This window comes from Juglans microcarpa x Juglans regia, chromosome 4D (genome assembly GCF_004785595.1).
Source record: "Juglans microcarpa x Juglans regia isolate MS1-56 chromosome 4D, Jm3101_v1.0, whole genome shotgun sequence".
Classification (NCBI taxonomy): Eukaryota; Viridiplantae; Streptophyta; class Magnoliopsida; order Fagales; family Juglandaceae; genus Juglans; species Juglans microcarpa x Juglans regia.
The window spans coordinates 6111402-6128850 of NC_054600.1; the positions used below are offsets into that span (position 1 = coordinate 6111402).

At 35.5% G+C, this 17449-nt stretch overlaps 2 protein-coding genes across 3 annotated transcripts; one reads left to right on the forward strand and one right to left on the reverse strand.

Moving 5' to 3' along the window:
• Positions 1 to 44: 44 nt before the first annotated feature.
• On the forward strand, positions 45 to 4985 carry LOC121259760 (protein ecdysoneless homolog). Its single transcript, XM_041161495.1, has 5 exons — positions 45 to 1256; positions 1505 to 1837; positions 2393 to 2523; positions 3458 to 3624; positions 4565 to 4985. The coding sequence occupies exons 1-5, from the start codon at positions 118 to 120 to the stop codon at positions 4745 to 4747; spliced, it is 1953 nt and encodes a 650-aa protein (XP_041017429.1). The 5' UTR covers positions 45 to 117; the 3' UTR covers positions 4748 to 4985.
• A 4207-nt stretch (positions 4986 to 9192) lies between these two features.
• Positions 9193 to 12652, reverse strand: LOC121259811. 2 transcript variants are annotated; one of them, XM_041161577.1, is made up of 3 exons: positions 12386 to 12652; positions 10792 to 11374; positions 9193 to 9609 (listed from the first exon to the last, which is right to left on the reverse strand). In XM_041161577.1, the coding sequence occupies exons 2-3, from the start codon at positions 11243 to 11245 to the stop codon at positions 9563 to 9565; spliced, it is 501 nt and encodes a 166-aa protein (XP_041017511.1). In that variant the 5' UTR covers positions 11246 to 11374; positions 12386 to 12652; the 3' UTR covers positions 9193 to 9562. The 2 variants fall into 2 exon arrangements, with proteins under 2 accessions (XP_041017511.1, XP_041017510.1); XM_041161576.1 differs by having other exon boundaries at positions 10792 to 12652.
• Positions 12653 to 17449: the final 4797 nt, after the last annotated feature.

Genomic DNA, 17449 nt, shown 5'->3' on the forward strand with positions numbered 1-17449 from the left:
TTTGTAAACGACAGCGTTTCATTTGGGGCCCCATGACTCTGAATAACCCGAACATTCATGAAAGCAACAGAAGCTAGCTAGCTAGCTAGTAGCGAAGTGCCCCTCGCGCCGGAGAACATGGCCGCATCGTCGGAATCCGACATCTTGTCAAACCAGAATTCCCGGCTTCCAGACGACACCGTTTTCTACGCAATCTTCCCAGACTTCTCACTGAACTCCAATCCTACCCCTGATCTCTCCTCCTCCCTCCAATCCCTCCACCTCCAAGTCCTCCAAACTATCTCTTCCTTCACCACTGACTACCTATGGCAGCACGAGCCCTTCGCTCTCTCACTCTCTTCCCTCCCTAAACCATCCTGCTTCTGCTCCTCCCATCTCCCCCACCTCCACGGCAAGCTCCGCTTCGGCGACAACCTCGACGACGAGTGGTTCGCCGTGTTCCTCCTCTTCCATATTTCAACGAGCTTCCCCTCCCTCTCGATCCGAGTCTGGGACACCGACGGCGAGTTCTTGCTCATCGAGGCCGCATTCCACCTGCCCCGCTGGCTCAACCCCGAGAACAGCCTCAACCGCGTCTTTATTCGGCAGGGCCATCTCCATATCGTTCCCAAGGACCGGATTCCGAGCCCAACCCTGGAAGACTCCCTGAGATTCATCTTCAATCGCGGCGAAGAATCGAGGGCGTCGGAGACGATTCAGTCCTCGGTGAAGAATAGAATATCAGATTATCCGGAGAGAGCCACGAGGAACATGCATTCCGTTAGGGTTAGGGTTCCAGTGTCCGTGGCGCAGGTCTTGAAGCACGAGCCCTGCTTGATTTCCCTGGCGGTGGAGGGGTTCTACGATCGCGACATCGACGCCATGAAGCACGCGGCGAGAATGGAGAGATTCTTGCCCAAAGGAAGAGAGGAAGAGCTGGTCTGCGTTTCGGTGAAGATGTCAAGGGCAATGTACGCTCAATTGGTGCAACAGACCTTTCAGGCACCCAAGTGTTACCCTATGCCTAATAGGACCGATGCAGCCGCGTATGCAGAGGCCGAATTGGGGCTGAAGATCGCCTGCGGGCTTGAGATGATATATCAGCTGAGAAAGCGGGAGGGTTTGGAGGGGAAGGGGAGCACATGGGAGGCGTATAGGGAGAGTTTGGAGAGCAGTGGTTACTTTCAAGGGTTACTTCCCGGGTCCAAGGAGTATCAGAGGTTGATTGACAATGCGGAGGAGTATTACCGAAACAGTTCTTTGTTTGCGAGGGCCAGGTGCGTGATTTTTCTTTGATTTTCCGTAACCTGTTTCTGATTATTAAATTCTTTAATGGTGGCGGGGTAAGAATTTTGCTTTTAGATTTCAATAGTTCGTTAATTTGAATATTCTACGCAACTTTCTAATTGTGCAAGTTGAAAGTCCCACAAGGATTTTTGAACGACGAATGTAATTTCTTTTTTTTGCTGGCTGCTGTTGTTTTTACCCTTTAGTGACATTTAGTAAGATTTAACTCTTGTTGCAGTGGAATGTTGAGTGCTCCAGTAAGACGAATCGATGAAATTCTTGCTTTACCCCACTCAGCTGATGATTTTAGCAGTCAGGAGGTTCCTCCTTCTGATGATGATACTTGGCTTTACAATGGAGAAGATGAGTTAAACTCTGCTCTTTTTGAGAGACAAAAGGAGATGGACCTCTATAATTCAAAACGTAAAAAGAAACAGAAAGGACAGGAAGATACTGATCCTTCTTCCAGTTCGAATCTAGATGAGGCCGCTCTTGGTGATATAGCAAAAACCATGCAGGCTTTTGTCCATAAGGTGTCAAGTTACAAGGGAGCTGAGGTTCCTGAAAACAGGTTCGGCGAAACTTTATAGTCATCTCATTCATTCATGATTTAGTCACCCATCTTAGTTTTCACAGATGCAAATGCATACATGCATACATTCTCAAAGGCCTCATGGCTAATTTGGGGGCTAGGAGTGGATGTGAAAGCTTCAGCCATGGCCACAGAGTTCAGACCCTGTTCTTTCTTTATTTTACTCAATTTGGATTTCAGCTCATGATCTCGTCACTGAGAAGGTCACTTCAGCACAAATAAGTGGGTGGATCGGAATGTGTCACTGAATCCATTGGCAATATTGTTTGGGTTCGAAGGCCATACAACTCTTTGTTGGCTCAGCCTTGACGAGTTGAGTGGGCTGATCCGTTATGTTCCTTCCCAGGAGAATTAGGAAATTACCAGCATTTAGTATCATTATTTAGAGTTTGCACACTATACACAACATAATATCAATGCAAATAATGGATTCCCAAGTCTCATGTACAGTTAGCTATATATCAAGTATGGAGACCTCAATTTCACTGTCTGTAGGATAAGCAAATTTCTTAAATGTATTTTCTCCTCTTGTAGGAACCTAAAAGAAGTGGACCTTAATGTTGACCGTTTCATTAAAGACATCGAATCAGTAATGAAGCGCCAAGGTTTTGAAAATGCTGGCAGTGATGTTGATGTAGAAGGGTCGTCATCTGACTTTGATTTGGGTAAGTTATGCACAATCTATATTAAAATAAATATGCGTGTGTATATATCTATATCGGTTTCATAAATTGTTTATTTTATTAAGTTCATGAAAAATAGGGAAACCTCTCTCTCTCCATATGGTTTCCCCATGTTATTCTCTACAATAGTTCTCTTTTGAAGAACACAAGTTCCACCATTATGGTTACTTATAAAAAAAAATTGTTCCACCATTATGTTGTTTGGTTGCTTGGTCTCTTTAATAACCTTTGACGTCTAATTTTGAACTTTTACAAAAATCTTAGAAATGAGGCAATTTAATTGAAGCCTCAGCTTAGAATAAATGTATGAAAAATAGTTCAAACAACAACAGAAAATTCTCACTTTTACCAACTTTGTGCCATAAATTGATTGCCAATAGAACCTAGAGAAGTTAATTAATATTTGTTGATTATCTGGATGTGCTGGTTTGCTGTTAATCTATTAAGTGTTTTACTAGTCTATTTTACAATAACGATCGTTGTGGGAGCATGGAGTAGCTTATGGTTGGACAAGATGTGTGAAAGATGTAATTATCTTCATTCTAATATTAGATATGGTGTGCAGAGACTTCGTTATCTGGTACACACTGGTGATGAAATCTGTCTAGGTTGCATGAGTAAAGCTGCATTTGTTTCCTACTTCCATCTTCATTATATATATATATGCATGCCAATAACACTGGCTGTACCTTGTACCTTGTTTTTTAAACAGTATGTTTTCGCTTACCAGAAGTTACTGATGCCTCTAATTCAGTAGTATGTAGAAAGAAGCTAAATTTTAGCCTTAAAAACGTTTGAGCAAGCTGTTAAATTATGAAAACAACATACTTGTATATATAAAAAAAAATTATGAAAACTACATCTTTCATTTCTGTTTTTCTGCTGGTTCTTATGATTACCTTGATGATCTTCACAGATGACTCCGAGGATGAGAGTGATATTGCAGAACCTTCTGAGGATAATAAGGATGGGGAGGATACTTTCATGCATTCCTATTCTGATGTTATGAATGAAGAGTTGAAGACCACCACCCTTGAGAAAAGTTTTGTTCGTGCTAATGAGCAAGCACCAAAGAAAGCTGAGGTATATTTTCCCATCTTGCATGTGAAGAGGCTATGCTGAGTGTTTTTTTCTTCGTTGATAATAACAAAGAGTCTTCTACCATCTCAAACTGCTGCCATGCCCCTATTGGGGGCAAAAAGATGATATCCTTTTATGAAGTCCTTTAGATATTAGGAATGATGCCTCAATTTTTGTCATGGGTGATTGTTTCATCCTGATGTAGGAAAGGTTGATCATGTAATGACCCATGGGAAGCCCAAGGCACATCTGGGTAGGGGTGGGCTCCGACTCCGACGGAGTTGAGTGGCCACCTCCGACCTCTGACTCTGACTGGAGTTGGAGGTCATCGTGTACTTGGACTTTGACTCCTCAGGAGGTCATCGTGTCCAGACAGCTGGTTGACTTTTAGCCAGTAGACATTCCTCAGGATTTGCACAGCCCTACATCTGGGCACCATTTTTTTTTAAAGGACTGGCCAATGTTACTATTGGAGTCCTCGAATAACTATAAAGAGCAAGAACTTATCCCTCTCAAACAATGTGATCCCATTGACAACCTATACTACTGACTCAGTAAAGGGTATTACAAAACCTTCCCCCCACCACACCACCCCCCCCCCCCCCCCCCCCAACCCATATTCCCAACATCCTCGTTGGGCCATTTTATCATAGGTGACACGGCTCAAGTCCTGTACTTCTGATTAGGATTGGCTCTGATACCGTAATGACCTAAGGAAGGCCCAAGCCACATCTTGGCCATATTCCAAATGGACTAGTCAACGGTACAATGGGAGCCCCTTTGAATCATTATGAAGAGGAGAAACTTCTCACAGCCTTCCTTAGGTCGTTACATGTCATCTTCCCTAAGACCTAGATATGGTGGAAATAACTTAGATTCTTATACGTTACATCATTCTTTGTGAATGAACCATTACATGCTGCTACTTTCATTTTGTATGCAGGGAAAATCAAATGCGGCAGAAAATATGGATGAGGATTTCACTCCTGTGGATGTTGATGTGAATCTTGTAAAGAGTTTTCTTGACTCCTTTTCATCCCAACAAGGACTTCCTGGTCCTGCTTCCAATTTGCTTGGGCTCATGGGTGTGAATCTGCCACGCGATAATGACAAGAAGGGTGAATGATTCAGCAGGACTTGTCCAGTTTTGTCTCTCTTCTCATAGTCTATGGTTACATATGTGTTTCGCAACTGTTGTGCTCAACTTCCTTTGCAATGTATATGGTGTTGGCAGGGCTTGTGCATGATGACCACATGCTTATATTAAGTTTGGCTACTTGCTAGTGAATGTCTGTGTACTAGGTGGAGTGTAAAAACCCCTTACTGAGGAATTTTACATATCTGAGTTTTTGAGGTTTTTTTCAGTATGGGTAAAGGATCCACGATGTTTCCTTTGTTGTTTATCACCGAGCACTGGATTAGCGCCATTTGTCGAAATGACCAGTCCTAAAATTTCTCATCAAGTACGGCCTTGTTCTATATCATGTTAAGGAATACCCAGGTCGTATAGCCAGGGTGGAGAGAAACACGTTCTTCTGCATGTATTGACACTTGCGGTGAAGTATCCACCAATTACCCTGATTTGGCTTCCAGATTTTAACTTGGAATTGAGAATGAAAAGAGGTACCAACTCGTCAGAAAAATTTCCTTCTGTCAACCATATGATCAATATCCTTGGCATTTATTTTACTTAAAAACCCCAAATCCAAATTCGAGAGGAACTATCCGTACTGTTTTGATACTTGAGAATACTATAAACATCTAAACTTTAGAAGGAAATCCTTAATCAAGAAAAGAAAAGAAACTCTTCAAAGAAATAAAAACTGAATATGAGCAAACAAATTGGGACAATTTACATATTGAATCCTGGTCTCGGACCGTGGTACTTCCTATTGCATTGCTGGGTTCGTGTTATTATCTCTTGGATGTTGCACAAAGATGTGAATTTGATCTGTAATTCATCTTTTCTTTAGCCAGACAGTTAGCTCAGACTGCTCAGTTTGCCCGTATCTCTCTCAAGTCTCAGGTGCTTGTTCAGCTGCTCCTCTCTAACCAGAATGCTTGTCTATTCAATCTCTCTCTCCCCTCCTAAACAGTAAGAATTTTGATACTTAGAAATTACTGTGTTTATAAATATTTTTCATACTAACTGATGTGATACGATACCTCCATACTGACTTGTCACTATTTTTCATACTAGAAATGCTACTCTTACACATGGGTCCTCCCAACATTTTTTTTTTAAAATTTAATAATTAAGGAAGTGTTTTTTAACGATGTTGTAATTAAGAAAGTGTTTTTGATTAAGGAAGTGTTTTTTTTTTAATTTAATATGCTTGCCGTTTAGATACAATTACAAGAATTTTAAAATAATGTTAGATACACTTCTTGCCGTTTAGGTCGTGCAAGCTCTATAAAATTCCTTTGAAAAATAGTAGATTCTTATATGAAAAAGTTATGACAAAAATTACCTTTTTTTTTTCAAAAAAAAAAGTGGGGTCTTATTTTTTCTAAAAGAATTGTACAAGACTTGCGTATCCTAGATTTGCACAAATCATTTTCCTAACTTTTATAAATACTAGCCGCAAAAGGGTATTAATGTTAGTGCATTTATTTCTAAAATTTGATATAATATAAATCTATATGTACTTATATTTTTACTTAAAACTCTTATTTTGTTAGTTTACTTTTGAAACTCAAATTTTGAAATTTTCAATATATCATTAACTGACATGTGAAAAAGTAAATTTTTTGTAAATTTTTCTTAAATATATTTAGCATTTTTCATATTTATAATTTCTCTTTGTTTTTTTTTTTTTAGAAATATATTCTCACCCTTTATTCTCCTAATTTGTCCCCATATTCTTCACAAACACCTCACAGTCAATGCTTCAGTCAAGAAGGGAATCAAGAGCTTTTTATACTGCCTGTCAAGATAAATCCTGACCATCCAAAGTAATAATATAAAAAAACTTTGATTAATGTTATGAAACTATTGATTACAAAACTAAAAAGATATGGATTGACAAAAAAAAAAAAAAAAAAAAAAAAGCATTAGGAAATTAAAATACACTTACAAATTAAAATGACGAACTTAATTAAACTTTTTTTTTTTTTTTTTCCATTTTAAAGCTTAACCCTAATTCCATATATATTTACTTTTTATTTAAGGACATATAAAATATGGGAGTGAACGATAAAATAAGGAAGCCTAATATATGAGAAATATTTTTTATGAGAATAGAGGAAGTGATTTTTTTCTTTTTACAATTGTGTACATTGGCTTGAATTATATGCGAATGTTTTTAAATTGGCATACAATCTTCTTTAAAAAAAAAAAAATAAATATGAGATTTACATGAAAAAATTAATTTTTTAATAGTGAACTCCACTCTTTTTCAAAATGAATGCGCAGTGCTTGCACAACTCATAATTGTATCTTGCATTACTCATGTCAGAAAAGGCATGTAACAATATGTGCGCACATGCGTCTATATGTATTTGTTGTCTTGATCCAAGAATGCGCTAATCACATTAGTGTAACATGATTTGTAGAAGTTACAATTATACATACATATCATACATTCACCTTATTGGAATAATTCTACACAATAAATAATTAACTTTGGACCAAACACATAAACAACTCCCTCACAATATTATGATAAATCTATGTCGATGATTTAAAATTTTTCTTATTTATGAAGATATAATACTTTCTTTAACCTTTCGTGGAATGTACTTTCCATGATGAGAAGAGACAGCATCATTAAATTAATGTTTCATCATCAGATCTTAATTTGCTACCAAATCTCTTATTATATAATGTTATTGATCGTTTTCCTCTCATATCAAAATCGTTTAAAAAAATATTGCTAAAATATTCAATACTGCATGTTGCCAATCAAATACGAAATGGGTTCATAAAAAATTAAAATAGCAACAGCTCTGATTCTGCCCCCAGATTTCTTGAATTCAACGTGAAAACGAAGAGAGATTTTGGAATCTTCTAAATAATTGAGATATCAGCTGTTCAACAGCCAAAAGTTGTTTAAAAAATAATAGTATTTCTTATTATATTAGCATAGAAAAACATTGCAATCATCAACTTGCTACCACCTATGAATGCTTATAAAACAAAGACTAAGGATACACGTGTAATCTGCTTTATAATCTTTTATACAATTATATTTAACAGAGAAATACTTTAGCAATAAAAAAAATTATACAAAAGAAAATCTACAAAATGATGTAGTTTGATGCAGTACGTCAGATTGTAAAGTTACTTTTATGTAAAGTAGATCTAACACATCACTTAAAGTCACATCAGTGTGTAAATTTATTTTTATAGAATCTTTTTGTATCTGTATTAATTTTCAATTTTAAATTTAAGATATTTCTTTAAAATGATATTATTTTTATAAGTTATTTTATAAAAACACTATTTATTTAAAACGTGATGGAGTAAAAAGTCGTGAAAATGATGGTATTTATATCATTTTCTTAATACAAAATCACAGCAAAAGTTGGGTTTTAATTTTCTCGCCCAAATACTTTTTATAATAATTTATGTCTTATTCACATTATTATCACTGTATATCTTCTCTCAAACTGTAAAAGAAGTTAAATTGAGATATTGCATATGGTCCGAGTGGAGTGACACAGACCATTTGAAATGTTCCTTAAAATATGTGCGTGAGAGAGAGTGCACGCGTGAGACAGCTACAGAGAACATGCCACTAGGCGAAGGGAGGGGACAGGAAGAGTCGTTGATTTTGAGAGATCAGATCACATTTAGCACACAACCACAAACAACAGAAGCCACATGTGATAACTGGACACAATGACTTCATCATTGCAGAGGTTAAACATCTACCCAACTGTCCATTGATGTGGTCCTAATGCAGGTTCTTTAACCACAAACATTGAACAACTTTGGATACCCTATCCAATTTGCAGGGCCTGTACAAAAAATGAGAAAGTGGTGGGGGAGAGAGAGAGATTTTGTCACTCTCATTATTGTCTTAAAACAGCAGAAGCTTGTGTCCACCAGCAGCAGCTTGTGCACCAAACTTCGAGATGAGACAAGAAAATAGATTGTCAAACAAGTCAAATATGCACAACTTTCATCAAACTAAGAGCAAGGATCAAGCAGCTCAGCCTTTCTTGGTGTGCGTATGTGTGCTTGTCTTGAAGGCATTAGGCAGGCAATAAGAAAATCAAGATGGATGCAGATGCAGGTCTTTTTACCCATCTATTTAGTATAAAACATGAGTAATTTAATCATTTCAAGTGATTACACTAAATAACTTGGGTTTTACACTAAATAGATACCATCCATTTCAAGTGAAATGAAAAAAATGTGTCCAGTCTTCTTATGTAAAATCGCATGCTAACAGGCCATTGGCCAGATGGCACTTCCCTCCATCCCACAAGGTTGGTAGGGTTCCAAATTTGGGGTTCAATGAAGAAAAAGGCACTTCAAGGGACTGACAAAACAATGCTTTAAGGTTGGAAAAATAAAAATGAAATAGGAATATTAATGAGAAAATAACAAATAACACCATCATATACAAAAAGAGGAAGCAATGAGATATAAACAGTCTGGGCCTTGATTGACAAAGAAAGGACCAGAATTATTTACATTACTAGTAAGCTTAAGCATAGGCATACTCTCATATTCACATGGAAACATGAACAACAGAACATGACATGCGCCGGAAAGTGTCTTTTTCTCAGTCTGAACAACATGTTTCTCCTGTTTGCTTAACTGGATAATTTACAGTCAAGTTCAATTGGGCATTAATCCTCTGACTCAAGTTCATCTGGGCGTTAATCCTCTGCACTCCTCAGTATGCTGATGTAAAGCCTAACAGATCTTTTATTTTTTTCACAGTTTTGGTACTGTAAAAAGAGGCATTCTGAAAATGATCATCCACTTCTAGATCTCAAAGTTCTGAAGAGAAGAAAGCAACTTTGCCATGCCCTCTGCATGATCAATAAAATTGCAGTGACAAACTGAGCATGGATGACATGAGGCATATATTCATCAGTGCAATGCAATGCATCAGATTTCAACAATTCGAATATACTATTCAAGAAAAAAATTTAGATGGGAAAACAAGGAATCAACATCAACAAATCGTAAAACAGGCTTTCAAGCAATAAAACCAAATGTCAAGTATGTTCATTTAAATGGGAGCTTTCCAAGAACCCAAATCAGTTAAAATTAAGATCTTTCAACAAGTGAAAACATAAAATATGACATCTTTAAACAGATTTAACAACAATTAAATAGGTAACATTCACCCCCGGGATTAATTGGAACGCTATTCCTAGACACCGGTTCCAATAAAAAAAAAAAATTAAATAGGTAACATGCATTAGAATTTGGAAAGCTCTTAAAATTTAACCATCTCATTACATCTGTCCATGGCTAAACACATGAATTATGAGTCATTGAAGTTTTAGCCGCTAACGGGCAGCCAGAGGCCAGGACATGTAGAGAGCATAAACAGGGCAGATAACCACTTTAAGTAAAGCTCTCATCTATAGCCCTATAAGAAGTTGCAAGATTGCACTAAAGTTATGTTTGGATGGAAGAATTTAGATATGGATTTGAATTTCGATTTCGATTTCGATTTCAAATAAACCATAATTTTAAATCCAAGATTTTGAAAAGCTTAAAAGTTTGTTCGGTTTCTGTCCAAATCTAAATCTAAATGTTTTTTATTTTATTTTTTTGTAAATAAGAAGAATTTATTAATCCGCATAAGCAAGGCCCAAGTACACAGGAGTATATGGAGATGAACCTAATTACAAGCTAAGCGCTGTGAAAAACATCAAATCTAAATGTTAAATATGATCCAAAGAAACAATTTGGATTTTAAACACCCAAAAGCACCATTAAGTGAATTGTGTAATGTCCAACTTCTAGTAATACGTGTTGCTCTACCCCCATTGTGTGCATACCGGTGATACATCTCACTGCTCTTTGGACATGAGTTTTGATGATATTAAAATAAAATTTTCAAATGAGTGGAAATGTGCTACTAAAAATAGGGGAGGAGGGAAATTTTAAACTCTTATTGGAGTTCAGATTAGTACACCATACAAGCATAACAAATAAACAAAATGAATGGAAGAACAGGTCAAAGCAATGACTCTTACCAGGAGAAAACTCATGTGAGAGGTTCTTGATGGCACTGAAAAGATGGTTATTTGAGCCCTCCATTACCTTCTTGCAACCCGGTCTATAGCTTGGAACCAGCACGGCTAAACCATCATCACTCTCAAAACCAGGTCCATGAGGCTCAAACCATCCGATGGACCAGTCTGGGTCATCGGATTCAGATCCTGACAGACAGACACCATCAGATGGCACCACCTCCGCGTCAAACTCCCTGTCAATTCTTCTCTGTTCCCTACTCTGCCATTTCCTCTTAACCTTCCTATGAGGGCCGGTTATCTTGGTCCCCTTCACAGAAGGAAACTTTAAGGTCTCAGGTTCCCTCAGACCAAACCCCCATTCAAATGAAGAATTCAGGGAAGACCCATTTGAGACGGGCTCTTTCTCTTTCCCGGACCATAACCGCCACGAAAAACGAGTGAAAGAGACAGCCATAGTTCGAACCCAGGAATAGCTAGAAAGGTAAAACGTTTTTTAAGAGCTCTTCGATGGGAAAGTTTTGTGGAAAAATGAAGAGGAAGCCACAGACAAATGGGAGCAAAAATAATCGGAAGTGATGCCTGCCTGTTGCAGTAACCACTACGTTAGGCAACGATCAAATTCCTCAAAATAGATAGATTAAACAAAGAAAGAAATAACTCAGATCAATCCAACAAGCCCATCAATCTCATATAGAAAAACCAAAGCTTCACAAGACTAGAATCATGATAAAATAGGTGCAAGAGTTTCCCTCTTTTCCCTTTAGATCACAGTATTTTTCATCAGAATTTAACAGTCATATTGAAAAGCACAAAGGGGGAAAAAACAACAGCTAGCTAATTCAAGTCTCGCTAGAAACCAAAGAATTTTGATGAATCAACTGAGTTCTCTTTCATGGCAAAATTTTGTGGGAAATGAAGGCGAAGTCACAGAGACTTGAGAATCGTATGTGGTGCCTGCCTGATGCAGTGACCACTATATTAAGCAATGATCGGATTCCTCAATACAGTTCAATTCAATCCAACACACCCATTAATATCGATCATTAATTTAGAAAAGCCAAAGCTCCTCGAAATCAAAGCAGAATTAAGTGGGCGAAAAGTTGGCATTTCCCATAATTGAAGAGCCGCATGAAAAGCACAAATACAAAAAAGCCAGTCCACTGAATTTGGCCTATATCGTGACCCTTTTCAATCAAGTCGGCAAAAAATTTTCCACAGAATCACCTTGCTCCAAAAAAGGAAGAAATACCTTGATGAACGAAAGAATATGACGCCGAAATCTTGGAACGAGTAATTTTACAATTTTACTTCATTTCACAGTAAAAGACACAATTTATAGGGAAAAAAGCCCAAAATTTCAATCAACATGTAATGGTACAGTCCAAGAACAACCAAATACCAGGTGTTGGTCGTCTTTCAGCCAAAAATGAAAGGAGTAATTTTCTAAGAACAGAAAAAAAGGAAAGTTCCAAGTAAAAAGACTTCAAAAGACGACTTTGAGGACAAAACCGTGATTCCAAAGTGTCAAATGGTCAACCAATCCCCCCATATCACCGGAGCAACGAGACCCCTCACCGGATAAATCCGAACTTACCACCGGAAACCAAAACTTTTGGCAAAATCGGACGGTAAGATCACAAAGCAGAAGCCATAACTTGGCAGTTGGCCCGAGAGAGTTAAAAAAATGAAAGATCAGTTAGATCACAAAAACCAAAAAAGAAGGGCTCGAAACCCTGAAAAACTCTCTCTCTCTCTCTCTCTCTCTATCTTCCTCCCTCTTCTCCTTCTTCTCTCTCCCTCCCTCCCCTCTCTCTCTCTACACTGCAAAACCAACTAGCAGAAAGGGTCTTCCTTTCCCGTACATTTTAAAGACTTCGTTTTGGCGTATTTTATTTTGTGACTTCTCTTTATGTTTTGTGGAAGACGAAGCCAACGGCCCAGATTTGTCCTTCCACTTCCTAATGAAGCGCCACAGAACCAATCATTGAACAGAGTTACTTTTTTAATTTATTATTAAAATGAATGAACAAATATCAGACGTTGATTTGGTCACAAGTGGGAATCACTACCGTCAAAATTTGCTGGCGTGGCTATTTCCTTGCCCAATCATTGCGTGTATGTGAGGTTCTAAGATCGAGTCCTTTTGGACCCCAGCGAAAATAAAATAAATATTAAATAAAGTGTTGAATTATTGAAGTCTACCCCCAGCTTTTGTCTTGCTCTTGGTGCGGCATGAATTCTCTTATATACATTTCATAACTGCATATAATATTACTCATATTTTATTAATATGATTGGTTAAAATAATTATTTTATATTAAAAAAATAATACAGCCAATCACATTAATAAATTACATAAAAAATATGTAAAACTGACTGCACGTAAAATTTTTAATAAAATTAAATATATTTTAAGTAAATTATAAATTACTTCGTTCTCGTCTTTCAACATATGTTGAACCATAAGGTTAGATCGAAATTAGTTTAAGTTAAATTGCTAATTTGAATTTTGAGAATGGGTAAGTACCCCTTATAAGAGCAATGCTACATAAAGTCTTCATTTGGAGACTGTAATGCAAGCCTAAGTAATTTTAGCTTTAAAATTTTTTAAAATTAAAAAAGTATTCCTCTTAAAATAATATTTTCTCTCATTTAATAAAAGACCTGCACATACAGTCCCCAAATAGGGACTGCAAATAAAATTTCTCTCCCTTATAAATGCATCATACTTTTTAATGTTTTTTTGAACAATGGTGAATGGTGCATGTTGATTAAAAGAAATGATTTTATAAAGTATCATGCACCAAAGAAAAAAAAAATTAATAATTAAATGTTTGTATTGCAAAGAAAATCATATCCAATTGCAAAATCTCTCATATTTTGGACCAAATTTTCTCAATGATCAATCACTTCCCTTACCTTACTTTTAAGTCGATCATTAACATATTTCCACTAATGCATGTGCTCCTTCAACCTTCCATGGTCAATCTCCTTGCTTTTATCTTCACCCTATCATGAGTCTCCTTTGTCACCTTTGGCATAGATTTGTCTCGTAATCATCATGAATCTACCCCCCCCCCCCCCCCCCAAACTTTAGCTCAATTCCAAGATTATAAATAGTAATGGAATTCATATTAAAGTACTAAACGTTAAAACTTAGATAATGACATTAAAGTAATGTTATTCTTCATTCTAAATTGTATAGAAATTATATTTGATAATGTGACACGTCTTAAGAAACTGTGCATTTAAGATATAGATATCTGAAATCATATAAAACATAATACGTCAACAAATGTGATTGAAAATGACAAGAATTAAGATGATGAACAATATTTCTCTGGAAACTAACATTTTGACATAACCCTTAAATCACGACACTCTTGATCACTTCTACATTTGGTTGGTCTAGGTAGTCATTATACTCATAATCTTGCAATCTTTAGCTCAATTCCAAGATTATAATTAGTAGTGGGATCCATATCAAAGTACTAAATGTTAGAACTTAAATGGGTGACACTTTTGTGCTGACATTAAGCCCTGGTTTGGATTCAGGAGTGAGATCTCATCTCACACCGTACAGACAACTCATCTCTTAATCAAACGGTCAAAACAAGTTTTCTCATCAGATTTTAATTTACTTTTAGAAGACGATAAACAAGGGCAAACAGTCAGTACTTTTCAGAAGGAATTGATTCTATTTAGCTTTCCCAGGAAAAAATGAGGAAACTTTCAAAAAATAAAATAAAATAAAAATAAATTTTATGTTTGTAATAATATATAAAATAAACTGAATTTATAAATATTTCATAATTATTTAAAAATGTTGTAAATAAAATATATTTTTATTTGATATTTTTTATATAATTTGATTTTATAAAAATATTGTCATCTTATAATATTATTATGAATTATTTATAATAAATAAAACAAAATCATTACAAATATTATGTAATTATTTGTGAGACTCACATTTATCAATTCTTCAACAACTTAAAATCATTTAATCTCACTTTCAATCTAAATACTCAAAATTTTTAAAAACTAGACTCATAAATTTTACTATTATTTATAAATTATTTTAATTTATTTTATCTCATTTTTCAATCCAAACGGACCTAAGGTGTAAACCTCTCTTTCTTTTTACTTTATGCGTCTGTACTGTTATGGAATCAATGCTAGTGGACAACTGTTTTTTGGTCACTTTCTTTGCAATTTGAAGAAAGGGACGCATGCATTAGTGGAGTTAATTTTGCTCATTTCAAAAGACTTTTGTCCAGCTAAAAGCACACACAGACAGCTTATTGTAAAAAAATCTTTGCTCATCTTAAATACAATATCTCTTACAATAAATTTTATGGCAATGTCACTTCATAAAAGATATTAACTTTTTTTAATGTCAAGTCTTTTATCTAATTTAAAATTCAAATTTTATATAACCAAATTCCCATTTTACACATAAGTTATAAAACAATAACTATTAAGGTAATAGACCAGTTGGTACGAGTTAGTATTTCATGACTTCGAGATCAAGAATTAGAGTCAAGACATAAGTTGAAATCACTTGTGGTAGTAAAGCCTGACATTTGAGCCATGTGATAGGCTTTAGACCAATTGGATATTTTGGTAGTGCAGTGGTGACGGGCTTACTTTTGAGGCAATAATTATGGCTCAAATCGGACATTCTGCAGTGGAGAGGGACTCCTATAGTCACGACCAAGAAGAATTGTTATACTGGTCGCCCTCGCCTCCCCTTTCACCTAAGAAAAAAAAAAGTTATAAAATAAGAATTGTGTATGGGATTGGACATTATTCCATCTCCAAAGAATAACTCATACTTGAAGAACAAGGAAGATGAGAATGGGGTTGAAGGGGGTGAAATTGGTGTTGAGATATACCACACACTGAATGTGGAAAAACTAAGAAGTGCCAAAAAATTCAGCATTCTTCTTCTTCTTCTTTCTTCTTTCTTTTCCACTTTTCTCTTTTTCACGTCCTTTTGGGAATCTCACTCTCACCCATGTCTCGAATCTATCTCTTTAGTTATGCTTCGGTTAGATTGCTTTTAAAGGAAATAAACACAATATTTTTACTTTCTCCTTTTTATTTTTCTTTTACCCATTTTGGCTTTTTTTTTCTTACTTAAAAAAAAAAAAAAAATTCATTTTAAGTGAAATCAACTCTCATTTTTTTTTTCTCAAAGGTAAGCATAACATAGATTAACTAAGTAGTTATAAAAATACAAGATTCAATAGAGTGAGAGTCCCCAACAATCGTCCCAAAACAAGTAAAAACAATACAGAAAAAATAAAAAAACAAAATCTGGAGTCAAAAGTTTGACTCCCACCTATGTCCCACTAAGAGCATCCTTATTGGCTTAGCTAAATGCATCTTCAAAATTTAGCTAATATCACACTTTTTTACATTTGTCAATTCCATTTAAATTCAATCTCCACGTTGAATTAGCTATTCACTTTCTATATAATAATAAAATATTATTTAATTAATAATTTTTTTATTTAATTTATTTGTATCACATTTTATAATTCTACCAATTTAATATTAATAATAATTATATTCTAATTAAATTAATATTTAAAAAATCATATTTTCAAATGTCATTTAACGCTAATAACCAAAAATTGAGATTAAACTTATCTAAAATTTTATCTAAATTTCATATTCACTAACCAAATATCTAGCAATATGCCCATTTCAATGTCAATAAAAAATCTGCACCTACATAAATACATACAAGTGGTTGGAGTGAGAAATTAGTATCTAATGTTTGGTGAATCAATTGTGATTCTCCATCTTTGGCCAACCACTGTAGCAGAAGTCTAAATTATTTTAGAGATGCCTAATCCAATGTGAGGTCTTTTTGGCTCAAATTATCTAAATTTTAGCCATCCTTTAACTTTAACCAAGCCAATGAGGATGTTTTAAGGGAAAGCAACTTAAAAACGATTTTAATATAATCTCATAAATAGATTATAAAACTACGACTAAAAGCCGCAGCAACTCTTATTCAATTGTGTGTGTGTGTGTTTTTTTTTTCTTTTAAAATGTGGATAATCATTCCTCTCCTTGGATCGTCCTAGCATATCTCATGATATCACCATAGTATCCTATGCATTCTGGTCCACTATTGACCATAGTTTTTATACAACAGAAAAATAGTAACTTTTTGCAAGCAATTTAAATATATCAACCTACCTTGCGACCTTCTTTCTTGGTATCCAAACACGTCCATTTTCTTTTCTTCCTTTTTCTTCTTATTTTGAGAAAATAAAGTCAAAAGGATAACTCCTCCAATAAATAAGTAAGTGTTCTTTAGATCATGCCATGCGCCTAATAACTGCAGAGCCAAACAGAGAATGCGGTGTTGGACTTAGAATTTTAGGTTAAATGTTTGGAACCTCAGGAATTCTGAGTAAAAAGAGTCAATTAGTGGAGGAAAAAATTTAGTATGTCAACCTTTCTGCCTTTTTTAAGACAATAAATGGAAAACAAAGGTAAAGCTTGCTTTCCCATTTCAAATCTATTTCAGTTTTAACAGTGGGAGATGCCATATTATCTCAGTTATGGGTATAATATGGAATAATGTTACTATATCGCTCTATTTTATCCTCTCATTTTGACCGCTCATGCATTCAAT